At 54.8% G+C, this 16,291-nt stretch overlaps 2 protein-coding genes across 13 annotated transcripts in view; both read left to right on the forward strand.

The window, feature by feature from the left end:
• The window catches only part of NLRC5 (NLR family CARD domain containing 5), a 51,736-nt gene extending 45,925 nt beyond the window's left edge, over positions 1 to 5,811 (forward strand). For all 7 annotated transcript variants that reach the window (XM_056360236.1, XM_056360237.1, XM_056360239.1 and 4 more), the window contains 2 exons: positions 646 to 729; positions 1,864 to 5,811. In XM_056360236.1, coding sequence (XP_056216211.1) covers positions 646 to 729; positions 1,864 to 1,948 — 169 coding nt within the window. In that variant the 3' untranslated portion in view covers positions 1,949 to 5,811. The remainder of the gene's footprint in view (positions 1 to 645; positions 730 to 1,863) is intronic.
• A 705-nt stretch (positions 5,812 to 6,516) lies between these two features.
• CPNE2 (copine 2) overlaps positions 6,517 to 16,291 on the forward strand; it is a 57,212-nt gene continuing 47,437 nt past the window's right edge. For 4 of the 6 annotated variants that reach the window (XM_056360276.1, XM_056360278.1, XM_056360279.1 and 1 more), the window contains exon 1: positions 12,193 to 12,337. The gene's annotated coding sequence lies outside the window, so the exon portion shown is untranslated. Of the gene's footprint in view, positions 6,628 to 12,192; positions 12,338 to 16,291 lie in introns of those variants that run through there. The other 2 variants (XM_056360277.1, XM_056360281.1) reach the window with 1 other exon arrangement.

Consider the following 16,291-nt stretch of genomic DNA (forward strand, 5'->3'; position numbering starts at 1 on the left):
TCACAGGAAGCTCAGATGCAGCTCCTGTGCTGGAACCGCAGGGACAGGAGCAGCTGGGGTCGATGTCACCAGCTCATGTGCTGGCCTGGTGGCAGCACAGCCCAGCACTATTGATGGGAGAGAGTGTCATCTTCTGCTCAAGAACTGTCCATGGAGCTTTCCTCCCCTTGGCCCTTTGGAATTCATGGTATGAGTGTTCTGTCTTTCAGGTATATGAAAATATTAGTCTGTGGGCCACAGGGTCAGGAACTGAGTTTTGTTTGTCTTGAACAGGGAAACCACGTAGCGGAGCCTGGCTGTTTTACAGGTGCAAGCAAGAAGATTGTGTCTGAGGCAGAAGAAGTCATAACTAGCATTTTTTGGCACCGAGCTTGCAGTAGGATCTGTTACAGTACTCCAAGGGCAAGAGACATGCTTACAAGTCCTGTTGCTAGGAGGAGGCCATAGGGAAAAGTGCACACACACTTCATGCACAAATAGGTCCACAGTGTTAAAGATGAGGCTGGGGTAACTTGTATGGTATTGCTGTGCCTGTGCAGAAGTGTAGCTCTTTTGGGACAGGAGGAGGAGCCAGTGATTATTCAGCTATTTTCCACTCTTGGTTTGGTTTTGGATTTTAAAACTCTCTTTTTGTTTTCAAAACAGTCTGGAGAAGAATCGCATTGGTGCCTGTGGGGCCACGAAGCTTGCAGAAGAACTTGCCAAGTGCCCAGAAATTCAGTTCGTAAGGTGAGGGGGTGTCACGGGGCTCGGTGGCCGGGTATCGGCTCAGCAAGGGCAAGTCGAGTAGACCAGTCTTAGGACAGACATGATCCATGACCCGTGCCAGCCTCCTGCGCTGGCTTAGCTGGCGTGGGATAGGGTATTGCAGGGGATGCAGATACAAGCTGAGTCAGCTGAGGTGTTTCTAGGCCAGCTGTACCTCCTCAGAAAGTCCTGGGAAAAAGGGGTTGAAAAGCTTCCTGGCTTTAAATGAGGCAAAAATTAAGACCCAGTTGCATAATGGCCCCATCAGGAAGTTTGTTGCATCTTTTCCTGTAAGTCGTTTTTTTTTTTTTCTCCCATTACATCTGGTTTCACTTCTGAGATAAATTCCTGCCCTGTCCCACTCTGTCCTGGGATTCTTATCTTGCAGGTACTTAGACACCTGATTTTTTTTTTCACTCTTTGTCATTCCATCTCCAAACCCTATCAAACTCCACTAGAAACCTCTCGTAGGAGAGATCCATTCATCCTTCACTCATTTGAAAATCATTGTTCTGAGAGTGCCTCTGATAACTTTCTGGTAACACGGGTCCCAGAGCCAGGTATCTGCTCCTACCTGACTTGTCTCTTTGGCCCAAAACTGGCCCTCGTTTTCCCAATAGTGAGAACAGCCCAAGAGCCACTGAGGAATGATTCTGGACGTGGCTGGAGCTTGGGCCCCCCTGTGTGCTTGCTCAGATTGGTGGGCACAGCACGCAGTGCCTTTGACTCCTTGGGGCACTCTTCCTCACAAGGTAGAGGCTCAGTATGGGCAGCTCTGGGGTAGATTCCACCAAATGAGGTAGATGAAGAAGGGTGTCTATGTAAATCAGGTTGCTTTTGTGGAACGTGGTTCTTCCTCCACTTTCTGAGATCCTCATGGCCTGAGGACTTTTCAGAGCCCTAATCTTTCTCCCAGGCTGGATGAATGAGTCCATCTCAGTGAGCAGACAGCTGCTGAGTTGCTGCTGTGTTGCAGAGATGTGGCCATACCTCACTCCTGTCTCGCTGTCGGACCTACTTTGACAAAACCCCAAAGCTGCCTCTTCCACTCTCTCGCATGCCACCTCCTCGCTCACCATACCAAGCCCTACAGTAACACGTTTGCTGTCATTGTAGGCTGTGGGACAATCCGGTGCCCAAGGGCCTCGCTGAGAATTTGACAAGCCAAGACCCAAGACTGTGTTTCTCCTTCTACCAGTAAAGAAGAGCCCTTGCCTGACAAGGAATTGCTCTCCATCTCCCACTGCCCTCAAAATTTGCACTGAAGAACCCAGGAAATCAAAGTTCCTATAACTAAAGAACTGTAACTGTTAGGTCTTCCTTCACTGCACTGAACCAAGCGTGAACACTTCCTGATGTTTTGTTTCTTGTGAGCTTTTATTGTACAGAAAAGCAAAAGACTGTAAAGAATTGCTGCTGAGCAGGCAATGTTCTTGGTGCAAAACCACTGAAACTCACAAGTAGATGAGATGCATCTGCTCAGGCATTCAGGAAGCCTGCAGAGTATTTAATTGTCTTTAATCAAGATTATAACACCTACAGGGTGTTCCAATAAAAGAACGTACATCCTCCGGGAGAGGATGTAAAATTATTTACAAAATTGTAAATTGCTGATGTGGTTACAAATGCACTCAGACATGTTGTTTGAAAATTGTGTATAACTGCGTGTGAAATGCCTCTGTGTTTTTTAGGCAAAAATGGTAATATGTGGGGGTTTTGTGCTTCATAGCAGGCTCCTTTTCATACAGAATTGCCTCAGTTTCTCAGTAGAAACTTCAGAACTTTTGAAATTTCAAATCATTGACCAAAAATGATCAGTATTTATACTGTGATAACATGGAAAGGCTGATATCACCATAAATTCCAGTGAGAAACTTTAAAGTACTGAGGTTGTAAAACAATTTGCAAGAAAGCTGTGACTATTCTGTGTGAGAGTATTTTCTCTACTACTGAGTGTTTTCATGTGGGGATTTTGAAGACCTTTGTGGGGTTTTATTTCCATCCTGTATTTTCAGATACAGTTTGCAGTTGTAATTCCTCCCAGCACCCATAAGAGTGTGGCACAAAAGCCAGTGAGACCATGTGCTGAACGTTAGCTCTTCACAGTTTTCAAACTGAACATCTTTGTCAGCTGGGCTCTTCTTGGGCCCGGGTCTCCCAGAACTTCTTTTGGAAATGCAGGAGGTTGGACAGAGTTTGCATTAGCTAATGGTCCGTTTCGATCCAGGCTGTGAGCTGAAAATTCATTTTTTCCTGCATGTTTGGAACACCATTTTGGTCAGACTGAGTGCTGTCCCCAAGCAGGTTCATTACCCAGTGTGCAGTGCCAGGTATTCCATATTTTTTTATTTTAGAGAGCAGGGAGCAAGCCAGTAACCCACAAGTGCCTAGCTCCCCGATTGCCAAAACGTTACACTATTTATACAGCTTAGCGTGCAAAGACATCAGTCCTCACTGGCTACAGATCACCCAGCTCCTTCACTACTTGGTACTCTGTTTCCCGTTTGTCAAATAATTCTCTGGCTTTTCATGTTACTGAGTTTGCATGCTCAGCCTCCAGTTCTTTTGGGTCTGGGGGGTTTCCTGAGTCAGTGGCAGGCGTGTTGGTGGTCGCGATCTCCCTGGGCCACCGTTGCCTTTCCCCTAGTTTTGCTGAGCTTATTGCCCAGGAGGTGCTTCCTTTGTGAAGGTCCTTTGCTGAAGGGAAGGCTTTGCTCTGAGTGTAGCAGGGCATGCAGAGTGCTTGTTGCTTGAATTAACCACTAACAACTCATTCCCTCCAACTGTCTCAAAGTCAAACTGCCACCCCCACCTTCAATTCCACCAGCCGCCCGGTAGCGTGGGTACTGCATGTGGTAGATAACAGAGGCTGAGTTTTACTCTGTCTGAAGAAGGAAAGTATTGGAATTGGACTTTTTAATGCATTTGAATTTAATTTAATGCACTTTTTAATGATTGATGGCTGTTTTGTCATCTCCGATGGCAACCACAGCCAAAGCCTCTTGCTGTTACCACAGGCCTGCGTACCGGGGGAAAACCAGAAAATATCACTGTCAAACTGATCTTTGTTCAGCTCCATCGTATTGCCTCCGGCTGCCCCCCACTCCGGCTGCCCCCCACTCCTGCATCTGCATGTGTTCAGGTATCACGACAATTTACTTTCCTCCTTTAGTGGTGTGAAACATGCCTCCTTGCTTACTGTTTTTCCTCCTGTTTTGATGATGCTTTAGCTGAATAAATGAGAATGCTGCTCGGGTGGGTGCTTGACTTTTCAGGTCAGTTTTATTTTCACAGTCTTGGGTGCTAGCCCTGAACAGCTGCCTTGGGCAGCACAGCCACTGCAGGGAGAGCTCCGGGGTTTGAATCACCCCGTTGTTTCCCCCTTGCAATGAAACGCACTATTTGAAAGGAGATTGAGGTTCCTCCGTGCAGTTTCACCAACTCCCGAAGTTAGGAAGCTTTGTGGTACCACAGGGCATGCCACAAATACCGCTGCAGCGCTTCTCCTGACTTGAGGTGTTCAAGAGTGCCTCGGAAACCGAAACGCACGCCTGCATTTCTCGGGTTCTTCCCTAGATTCAGGATTAGCTCCCAGACACATCTGACCAGAGAGGGACCATCATTCCAGAGCGGGCCAGGGAAGGGAGCTGCGGGAAGCCAAAGCATCTTTTCCTGAACACCAGGTGTCAGCAAACCCCCAAAAACGGGAAGCGGGGGTCTCGTCCAGCGATTTAGGCTAAACCCGGGCTCTGTGCTGTATTTTGAGCGCGTGGGTTGCATTTTTAAACCCCAGAGATTTGGATGGAGTTGTATGTGAAACAGGACAACACAATCGGTTCCTAGTTTGTTCCTTACATCGAATGCCAAGGACTTTTGGGCCACCCTTCCCCAGCGTGCTTCCCATTTTGATTGCGCTGCTGATGTCCGTCTTCCAGCTTGTGCTTGTGTCTGAAAGTTTCCTAGGGGAACCGGGAGGCTTTGACCGATTTTGAGGGGTTAAATGAATCTTCTGGCGTGCAGGAAGATGTGAGGCCGTTGGGGGCTGTGCATGATGGCTGAACACCAAACTGATTCCCAAATAGGTAATTAACGTGGGCCATTTTTAGAGTTGTTACTATTAGATTTCGCATTTATCATGGTCCAAAAATGGAAATGTATCAGGACGCTCCGCACACCCCTATTGTTTCAGGCTGCCTGCAGTTTCTGGGAAGACAATGTCTGAGCTAGTCAGTACTGGTTTCGTACACAGAAGGGATTTTGCCCCCTGAGACCGAATCTTTAGAAAGAAATACACTGCTGTAAGTAAACACAACTGCTGGAGGGCAGTGAAGGAGCCCGGATTTTGTGCTAGGGAACAGCCAGAGCCAGGCTGGGCCGTGATTTTGCAGATGATGGCTGCTGTTCTGTAGGGCTGGAAACGCAGCCGGCTGTTTCCCCTCGGCTAAAACCAGCTCCAGGTAGCGCAGAACCTGCTGTGACTTGGAGGCATCATGCTGGGCAGGAGACAAAACACAGGAAAAACTGATTCTAGAGAAAACAGGCATATTGGTATTCATGAAATACTGTCTGCCTCTCCCTTTCCCCCCCCAAATTGACATTTTAAGCCACGGGCACGGAGGTAGGAGGGCAGGTCTGGGACAGACCTTACTTCTCCTACTGAATCCCTCTTTCACGCACAACCACGTCCCTTCCTGTGATGGTTTTTGGCTGGGTTTGCCCAGAAAGAAGGGTGTTGCTCCTGACACTAGGCTCAGTTTTTAGCTGGCTGTTGCCTGTGGTGTTGTCCGTGCTGAGCGTTTGTGAGCTGTGAGCCCATGGTGCGTCCCCAGCCCCGCTCCTGGGGTGCCGGGAAGGCAGTGGGGCTGGCGAGGGGGGGGCTCACTGATGCCGAAAGCTGACTTGGTGCCTTCAAACACCTCTGCCTTTAACAGCTCAGGCTGCAGGAGAGCGGAAAGCTGGCCAAGGGGAATATGGGACTTGCTTACTTTGCCTGTGATTAAATTTAAAAGCATGAACAGAGCTGCGTGCGCTTTGTTCAAATAAAGACGGTTTATTTAATCTGAAGCCTCAGAGGGAGGTTTCCGGTCTTATTACCCTATCTCCATATCAAAAACATCTATATAAATATCCCTGACGCCTGATGATGTATCTGCCAAGCGTCAGGTGAGGTTGCTAATGGTATGTTGGGTGCAAACCATGGTGGCACCGGGCTGGAAGGGAAAGCGTGCTGGTGCCTTGGGTCGAGCAGGGTGGTGGGAGGGTGTGATGCTGGCCAGCCCGGTGGCCTGGGCTCCCTTCCACCTCTGGGGTGCTTGGTTGGGGCCCACCCGTTTTCCTTGTATAACCAGCTTTTCCCCATGGAAAGCGGTGCCAGGCACCCACCGTGGGGCTCAGGGTCCTGGCCCGGCCCCAGGCCTGGTTTGGGCAGGGTGATGGGCAGCACCCGCGCCAGCTGCGCAGGGTGAACCCCGCTGGCATCCCAGCAGCACAACAATCAGTGGTTTTGGTTCAGAGCGAGGGGGGTCGAGCCCACAAAGTTATGCTTTTGTTGTAGCTGGGTGGATAACATGGAAAATAATTTTCCAGCCTTTCCACGTGTTGTAATTTTTAATTTTTTTTAAAAAGGTTGTTTTTTTTTTTTCTTTTCTTGTACGAAGAGTGAAGCACAAGCAGCCAGCTGGGAAGTTCTGGGGTGGATCCTTTTCTTTTTAATCCGAAACGCATGATGCCGGCCCGGGGAGGGGGAATGACAGCGGGGGGGAGCCGGGCATGGCCGCGCCCGCCGCCCGCCCCCCGCCATCACCGCCCACCCGCGGGCGCGGCGTGGGGAGGCGCTGAGCCCGCGGGAGCTGCTCGGCCCGGCCGGCCCGGCCCGCGGCGGTGAGTACCGGGGCGGGGGGCGGCGGTGCGGAGCGGAGCGGAGCCGTACGCCGGGGCGCGGCTGGCTGGGCCCGTCCCGCGGCGGGGAGCGACCCCCGTGGGTCGGGTGGGTGGTGACGGCCGTGGGGGATGCACCGGCGGTGACCTCGGGTGTCCCGGCGGGAGGGGGGCTCTGGCTGGCCAGCGTAACCCGCGTGTCAGCCCCCGGACGGGGACCTGCGGGGACGCGTCGCCACCAGCTTCTCCCAGAGCCTGCGGTGTCCCTTCTGCACTCCATCCACCGGGACAGACCCTCCGTCCCTTGGGCAGACCTGCCATCCCTTGGGACACACCCTCCAACCCCTGGACCGGACCCTCCAACCCCTGGACCGGACCCTCCAACCTCAGACAGACCCTCCATGCCCTGGGGCAGCCCCCCCACACGCTTTGCACGCCCACGCCCCTTCCTCAGCCCCAGCCCCTCTGTTCGTGCATGGTGTGAAGTCGTCCCGCCTGCCCCCACTCTCCCTGCATCCGCATCCGCTCCTAGAGATGCCAACCGGACACACCGGGGCCTGGTGGCCTCGCCCCCCGGGGACAGGGACGGTTGGTTCCCCTGGCACTTGCCACAAGCGTCTCTGCTCCTCCTGCAGCCCCGTGGCGCGGGGGCACCGGCGAGCTGGAGGCCGAGCAGTGCCCAAGCGCTGCTTCGGGAGCCCGTTGGCAGCCTGGTGCTGCTCTGGCTGGTGATGCTGTCTTTGTGCAGTGCCTTTCGGGGGGGCTGCCCCTCTCTCCTCCGCGCCTCGGCCTCGGAGATGGCAGCGAGCAGCGCGTGTTGCTCAGCGGTGTGAGGGGCTTGGGGGATGGCAGGCAGGGGGGTGTTTTCCCATCAGCTCCACCAGTCTGAGGACCTGACGCAGTAAGGGTGAGTAGCCCTAATTTAGGTGACTGGCTGGAGGAAAGCTGGTGGGGCTGGGGGGCTTGGTGGGCTAACACCCCCTCTGGAGCTGGTCACCGTGAGGAGGGTGGAACAGGAGACAGAGGTGAGTTGAGAGCTGAGTTTTGGTGGCAGAAATGTCTCCGAAGGACTTGGTCCTTGCTGCTGGCTCCCCGACAGCCTGAACTGCTTCACGGGAGGGAATCCAGAGGATCCCTGTGAGCCCTGAGCCCCAGGTTTGAAGCCTCCTGGAGATACACCAGAACCTTCTGGAGAAGCTGGAGTCAGGATCAGGCCAGTGTGAGCACAGCCCAGGGGCGCTCAGTTTTGGGATGCCTGTTGCTGGCATTGCCTCCTCCTGCCAGCCCCGGTATCAGGGGATACCACTGTGCTTTTCTGGGGCTGGTAAATGTCTTATTATGGGCCAGAAAATGCACCCCATTGAAGCCCGTTGAGGGGCTCGAGCAGAGCAACGGGAGGAGGAAGGCTGGAACAAAAGCTCAGGGCACGTGGAAAGGATCTTTTCTGAAGAACTGAGATGGTGGAGGATGTTTTCCTGGAGTGGCCTTGGGGAATCGCTACATTTGCTTTGGTTACAGCTGTGTGACAGCCTGGGACATACATTTTCTGGTGATGTGTGTTTTTGTTTCTCTGCTGTTGCCTCTGGAGCATCCTGGCTGGGATAACGTGGAGGGAAAGCACCCCATGAGGCTTCCACATGTCCCCCAAACTGCACCTACCTGCCTTGCAGGCAGCCCCTCGCACTTGCCTTGGGCAGACAAGCAGTCCCGGAGCTGCTTTCGGAGAGCCCAGCATCCATCTTCATGCTGGGCCCGGGGTTTGGCAGCCGCCTGCCTCCCCGGTACCACTGGCACATGCCGCACTCATCCTGGGACCTGCTTGGTCAGGGACACAGTTTGCATCTCTCGAAGGCGTTGCAGGTGTCGCACCGTAGCAGTGTGAAGGTGGGCAGGGCCATAGGACTGCTAGTATTTGAGATGCTGGCTGTGACACTTCTCCCTCCTGAGCTCGACCTGAAGAGAAATGAGATCATCTGGAGCTGCATCAGCACTTTGCCCCGGGGGGAATCCTTGCTCTGGGGTCTGTGCTGGTGGGCAGCGAGGGACCCTGTGCTGGTTGCTGGCAGGCTGGCGCAGTGTGTAGAGCCATTGCTTGCGGGGGTCAGGGGGAGCCCAGTGCCTGGCCAGTGTGTGCTGGAGGAGCGGGCACATGCCCCATGCACGGGGGCTTCCATTGCAGAGAAATCCTCCTAGTGTTCAGCCGCCCTGGCTGAGCTGTGGGTGGAAATGCTTTTTGCCCTGGCGGATACATCAGCCGTGCAGCCCTTGGCAGTCCTCATCCCTGCTGGTCCTCCAGCGATCCGATCCTTTCCCTCGCCCTGACAGCGGGCTCACGCAGTGCTGGAGCAGCCTCTTGCTACCCTGTGATTTACCAGTCTGTCCAGTTATATACTGGAATTGCACCGGCTTTTTTCACCTTTTAGCAGCCTCAGTGTGGCGTGTGAAGAGTCTGGGAGGAATAACTTCTCTCGTTCCCATTACACCCAGTGGAAAGAGTTTCCCACTGACTTCAGTGGAAACCTCTGCCCGGGGAAAGCTGGCCGGAGTCGCTCACACTGCTGTAAATCAGGGCTTGTTCTCCGGGAGCCGTTGGCGTGCCGAGAACGTAATACCCGGTTAATTGATGAAAAAGCAACGCTTGCAGTCTCCTGTCCTGGTTCTGGGTTGTCAGCTCTCATAAGGACCTCTTTATGTGAGAGTCTTGGCTTGTGTTCAGAGGCAGGGTGGGGGGGGGAAAGGAGAAGAAAAGGTAAATTTTCTGGTGCAGTGGAGTAGCCAGGCATTTGAAATGGTGCTCCTGGCAGAGCAAAACCGCAAAACAGCACGGAAAAAAAAAGAATTGAATGCTTCCCCCCCACCCCCCGAAATCTTACAGTTTGTCTTTTAAACCTCCGTAAAATATTTGTTGAGGGACCTGAGTCATCACTTTTTGCTGCTTTGACTCAGTTTCCTGGCTGCTGGCTTTGCAAGGTTACTTGTTTGGATCAGAGAAGCAGGGGCAAATAATAATTCCTGGGAACTCAGGTGAGCTTGGAGGTCATAACAGTATTGTTAAAATACCAGAAAAACAAACAAGTGTCGTATTCAGCAGGAAGGGCTCTACTTTTATTTGTCTGCTGCTTTTGCTGAGGCTTTGGGAGCTGTCAGATTTTCTGCCTGTAGCCAGCAGGGAAAGGCTCGCGTCTAAAATAGTCGCTTTCCCCCCCAGCCCTGGATTTTTCATCATCACGTGATTCCAGAAGCTGAGGATTTAGGAAGAAACATCAGCCATTGTGGGGCTGATTTTAAAAATTAGACAAGATGGGAATGCAAGTTTTGCTGTTAAACAGCGAGTCCAGTGCTGCGCAACCATTTGAACCAAGTTTTATATTCTTTCGAGTTGTGTCTAAAGCTGTTGGGAAGGGGTTGAAAATTTATCAGGCATAATTCTCGTATAAACCGCTGGATTTTTTTGTATCGCTGGCATACAAAACCATCTCAGAGTGAAGCTTCACACGTCGAGTGGCAGCATCTCTCTGCTGCAAAGCAGGCCAGTAAAATTATTTAGGAAAAGGTTGGATTGTAGCGATGAAAGTCACCTCTGTGCAGGGTAAAGGTGGGCACGTCATCCAGCCCGTGGGCACACCAGCAGTGCTCTGTGTGCCTCAGTGCTGGCATGCCTGTGCAAACCAGTGTTGCACGTAGCTACCCATTAATTAATATTTATTTATGTTTTTGGGGAGGGCTCTGAAGCTCTGGCTGCTATGGGGATGAGATGGCGCATGGGCTGGAGGGAGCTGCGTGCCTGTCCGCTGCTGGGGCCGCTGGCCTTGCTGGCTGCCATGCTGGTAATTTGGCGTGCAGTTACGTCAGCAGTTACAGATATTTCTCATCGCTTCAGTGATGTTTTTTTTTTTCTTCCCCTTTCACGTGTGATAGATGGTGTTGGCTGGAAATAGGAATTCAATTAAAATTCAGAAAGCCAGCATTTTTGTTTTCAGTAACTTAGAAAAGCCTTTAATAAGTTAAACAGCCAGTATACATTAAGTATAATTAAAATGCAGGAGGTTCACTCTGCACCTGTGAGGGAGCTCCACTGGCTGCATGTCCTTCGCAGCCCAGCCGCCCTCCTCACGGGGAAGCCCTGCTCCTTTACGTTTTGTTGGGTCCAGCTTTAATGAAGTCAACTTTTTCCTCCAGATCTGGTTGTTGAAACAGATCTATCCCCCCTCACGGTGACAGCGTGCCCAGCTCTTGTACAGCCGCTGCAGCAGCAGGATGGGACAGTTTTAATGCCTTGGCTGGATGTTAGAATCCACCCAAAACCCTGAGGGTGCCTCGCGATCCCTCCTCAGGTCCATCGCCCGCCGTGAGCATTGCTGCCAGGCGGGGGTCAGAGATGCCTGGCTGGCACTGGCCTCCGCTCGCCCACAGCCAGCAGGCACCATCGCTTTCTGCTCCGGCATGGCAAAGGGCAGCAGTGGCCCCGGTGGTTGGCAGCGCGTGAATGCGGCAGCCACAGAGCTGGCGTGTAAACCTTCGCCTTGGGTCTGCTTCGTGGGGCTGTTGTGTACAGGGTTTGGTGCCATTGCCAGGATTCGCTGCCGTGTCACCACATTTTCTGCCCTAAATCACTAAATCGAGCCCCAGAGGAAGCCTGTCGTCAAGCGAAAACGTGCGACCTCCTCCGTGTATCTAAGCCAAATACATGCCTGCCAGCGGGGACGAGAATGGGGTCGGTCTGTGCGCTCGGCTGTTGCTGTACGTCCTTCACGGGGGACGCTACTGCCTCTCGTCTTGCCCTGCCCCTCGCTTGCCCTTGCTCCATTTCTGAGCAACAAGCCCAGAGCCGCTGCCTCTCTGGAAACCATACAGAGATTTGCAAGCAGGGCATGCCGTAGGCACAGGACGTGCAGCAATCGCAGGGCATGCAGTGAGCACAGGATGTGCAGTGAATGCAGGGCATGCAGCAATTACTGGGCACACAGCGAGCATGGGATGTGCAGTGTGTGCAGGGCATGCAGCAATTACTGGGCACACAGCGAGCATGGGATGTGCAGTGTGTGCAGGGCATGCAGCAATCACTGGGCATGCCATGGGTGCAGGACGTGCAGCAATTACTGGGCACGCAGTGAGCACAGGATGTGCAGTGAGTGCCGGGCATGCAGCAATTACTGGCCACACAGCGAGCATGGGATGTGCAGTGAGTGCAGGGCATGCAGCAATCACCGGGCGTGCAGGAAGCACAGGATGTGCAGCGAATGCAAGGCATGCAGCAGTCACTGGGCACGCAGTGAGCACGGGATGTGCAGTGAGTGCAGGGCATGCAGCAGGCACGAGACGTGCAGGGTGTGCAAGGGAGGCTGGGCTCTGCCTCCCGCAGAGGCAGCCGTGGTACAGTTTGGTAGCAGCCGTCAAAGGCCGTTCAGTTTCTCTCCGGTTCAGAGGCGATACTCTGTGTGTGTTTTTTTGCCACTTCCCGATTTTCTGAGCGCTCCCCCAAAAGGCGCTCAGCCTCTGCAGCTCCTCCAGACCCCGTCAGCAATGGTGCTGCCTCCCGCCGCACGTCACCGCTGGGTGTGGAGGAGCGAGTTTTGCTTTCGTTTGCCGGGCTGGAGCCCTTGGCTTTCCGCCGGCTGAGAATCACGGAAACACCTTCGCCGCTGGGACCCGGGGCCCTGAGTCTCCCGAGCACTCGGCGCCCCTGCTCCGCGGGGCTTGCCTTCTCTCGCCGGTGAGCAGCCTGAGATACTTTGGGGACAGTGTAATGACTTCGTCGGGAGCGGGTGGGAGAACGGATCCCGCTGCCCGGTGCCGCCGCGGTGCCCGGGCCAGCTGTGCCCCCGGCCGCCGGGTGGGTGCCGGCCAGCGGGCAGACGAGGCTGCTGGCACGCTGCGCGGTGGTTGGTTTTGCTCTCATGCCCCTGGCTTACTGGGATCTCCAGTTTCAGTGCCTCGGTGGGTGTGAGCCCCTCTGCAAGGACACGGGTCCCATCCTCTGGTCATGGAGCACTGACTGTGGCTCTGGCCTCCCCCTGAGCAGGACGCTGGCACAGTTACGGGACCGCTGCCGGGGCTCGTGCCTTTGCCTGTGCCCCCCTGGGGGACAGGGCTCCCCGGCTGCTTGGGGCAGAGCAGCCCCAGGCCCCTCCAGGCTCTGCTTGGCTGGGGGAAGCAGCCAGGGTGGTACCACGGGGGGATGCGGGGGGACCCTTGGGCACATCACCGGGGTTACGGGATGGTGCAGGGGGGATGCGGGGCAGGGTGGGACTGTGTGGAGGAGTCTTGCTCCCACCCTGCGGGTCCCTCGTTGTGAGCTGGTTTCTTGACTGTTGCCACTCTTCCCCGGAGTCCAGCAGCTGCTGTGGCACACATGGGGATGGCAGAGGGGCAGCTGGAGGCTGTGGATCTCTGCTTGACATCTGCGGTGGCTGCCTCAGCTCCGGACCGGCCATGGGAAGTGCTTTGGAGTTGCTTTTCTGGTGGTGATGTTTGCAAACAGGGCCAGCAGCGGATGGTGCTGACACCCCTGGATGTCACGGGCAGCACAGGGAGGCCCTGTCCTGGCTGGTCCAGCTGGGGGGATTGTTACTCCATCCACCCAGCTGCTTCAGAGCATCTTCCCTAGCTCCAGCTGCTGACAGCCCTCTTCATGGTCCTAAATCCCAGAAGGCAGTGGTCAGCCTTGGGCTGGACCCCCGGGTGGGGGAGAGGGGAAGTGGCACAGAGCAGCGAGGGGCTTTGCCTGCGGAAAAGGTCTGTGGAAAGCAGAAAATGAGCTGGCCCCATCTCCAGCTGTGGGGGGATGGCTGTGTGCCACAGTGAGGTTGGGGCCGTGGTGCCTGCAGATCTCTCTGCCTCTGCTTCTGTAAATGGGAGATGCTGGTCTACAAGGGTCTCTGATTTAGTGAGAGCGCTGTCGGCTCCACTGCTCACCGTTTGCACCACACGACTTCCCAGGACAGTGTTAATGCTGCCATTGACAACTGACGTGGTCTGCGAGGTCTTCACAAGTGCTCATGCCATTGCAGGGGATGTGTGAGCAGCAGAGGACCTCTGCCAGCATGATGAACCGTAAATAATGTTGTCTCCTAATCCCCTTTCCCTTGAGGGTCTTATGTGCCGGACCTGTTAATGTGATTACACTGGTATTACGGTGTGATATATTATGCTGTTATGATACCTGTCAGCGTCCTGACTCCGCGGGGCACCAGGGAAGCTGATGCTCCAGCACCTTTGGGTGGATGGAGAGGGCATCCCACGGCATGTCCTGGGAAACAGCAGCTGGGCAGGGGATGCCCCTGTCCCCTGCCTCTTCGGCGGGTCATGCCCGGCAGCCCCTGCCAGGCCGAGCAGGCTGTGGTGGCTAAGCACCCAGGCAGGGCCACCAGGCAGTGGCACCATTGGTGGGACAGGCTGCGTTGCAGCCCCCCTCCACGCACCCCAGGTGCCAGCCGGCTGCCTGGCAGGGTCCCACAGGCAGGGCTTCAGCATCCCCGAGCAGGGAGCAAAGGCTTCACCCAGGGGCTTCCTAGGACAGGGGCTGCTGTCCCTCGTCCCCAGTGCCTGGATTGGCCCAGATGGTGCCTTTGCACCAGTGAACAAAGGAAGGGCCAGGGCTGTCGCTTGGCTGGTGGTGGCCACTTTGTGGTGTTGGGCATGGAGGGACTTGCCCGGCCCCTGGCCCTGACACAACCCATGAGACCAACTGTAGTTTGGGGAGGTCTTCCCGGGGTGGGACCTGCTCTTCGATGGACATTGAGGGTATGGGACAGGTTTGGGCTGCCCTTTGCTGAGCGATACTCTCTGGGGTGGGTACACGGGAGGATGGGGCTGCCTGGGTCAGGTGGGGGCACAGGAGCAGTCCTGCTATCTTGGCCAGCCCTGATCTGGCTAAGGAGCGTGATTCAGCCCCCCTGGGGACCCCAAGGAGTGGGCGGTCCTGCCGGCTGTGCAAGGGCTGGGGGTTGGGGTGGCAACCCCCCTATGCTTCTCACTTGCACCATGTGCTTTTAGAAAGGATTTTTGGGATGTTGGGTCAAGCCTCGTATTACTTTCCGCTAGACTGCCCCAGCTCCTCGCGTGTGCCCTGCCTGCCAAAGCTGGCTATTCAAACTCAAACTGATGTAGAGCTATGCAACCGCAAAAAAGGTGTTTGAATCCTGTCCCAGACCATTACAGCAGCCTCCCACTCTCTCCCCTGTGATAAATTCATTTAGCTACTGCCAAATGGCGTGGTACCATACCAACCCAAAGCAGAGATTGCAGTGAGGCGGGAGACGATGGGATGTTTCAACCCACCGAAGACCTCTTTCCCTTGAAAGTGCCAGAACTCAACAAGTGCCGCCAGGATGGGCTTGTGTTTGGTGCCTTGGTCTGGGACCCTGGCTCATCCTCCCTTCCTGCCTGTTTCTCCCTTGGGCTTTTATCCCTGTTCCTTGCATGAGCTGCAGGATTCAGGAGAACTCTCTTGCCTGTCGGGGCACGCTGGCTGGGAGGTTGTGCTCTTGCACAGCTGGTTGGCAGAGCCCTCTGGGCAGCATCTTCTTCTGCTGACTGGGTAGTGGGATGCCATCTTTCCGCAGGGGCTGAAATGTGAAGCTGCTTGGGGAGCCCCCTCTGGTGCTGACGGGTTTGCCTCGGGGTTTTCCTGAGATTTGTGACTCCCAGGTCACCCCGAGCGACTTTGCATGGCTCCGCTGATCATCACCCACCAGGGAAGCTCGCTGGTGCTGCCCGTGTAGCAGCTGGCGCAGCCGCTTGGGGTTTTGGCAAGGAGGGCACTGCCTGCACCGGCACCAAACTGTGCCAAGACCTGGTGGACAAGGGCTTTTGTGGGGACAGCAGAGGTCTAAGAGGAGCTGGGCATTGGGGGTGACTATTGCTTGGGCACAAAATGAAGAAGCAGCCACTGTAGCACCAAGGTGGCCACCAGCCATCGTCACACCTCGCCTGGGACAGGGTTTCGTAGCACTGGTGCAAGAAATCCAGCTGTTGGCATGAGAGCATTGCCTTTTGAAGCACCTTTAGGCACTGTTTCTATCAGGAAGGGTTCAGTGGGGAAATTATTTAATTAATGTTGTCCCGAACCCCTTTTTCCCCGCTATATCAGCCACCTAAAATATCTCGGTACAGTCCCCTTGCCTTCTTTTATCAGGCAGGACTGTGGGACTTGCTCATGATGTGCCAGCCTGGGCATCCCCCTCGGCCAGGGCTACCCTACATCTCCTGGAATTTGGGAGAATTTGAGCTCGGTCCCAGCCATGCTGCCCACGCTGGGATGCTTGGAGGCAATTTTCAGCCTTTCCCTGCCTCGCAGGAGAGATGAAGATCCTGTGATGGCAGCAAGTACCCCAGGTACCCCGTTGCAGGGCGTTTTCATGTGCAAGCACCCCCTTTCTGCTTCCCCCCCGCCTGCTCGCCGGCAGAGGCATTTGCCGGGGAGGGGACCAGCAGCAGGCTGCTGTGTACATGACTAATTGCACGTGCATTCAGAAGGTAACGAGGCTGTTATTAAGACCAGGTGCAGGCTGGTGAATCCACCGTGTTGCCTAGGCAAGGCTGAAAGGCAAACATTTTTGCTTTGCAAAATAATTCTGGAGATGACTCTATTTGTTGACAGGAGGGAGCGCAGCGGCTGCTGTGGGTTTTGACGGTGTGGGGAGCTGCGTTGGGCACCCGTCACGGT

This window comes from Falco biarmicus, chromosome 15 (genome assembly GCF_023638135.1).
Source record: "Falco biarmicus isolate bFalBia1 chromosome 15, bFalBia1.pri, whole genome shotgun sequence".
Lineage (NCBI taxonomy): Eukaryota > Metazoa > Chordata > Aves > Falconiformes > Falconidae > Falco > Falco biarmicus.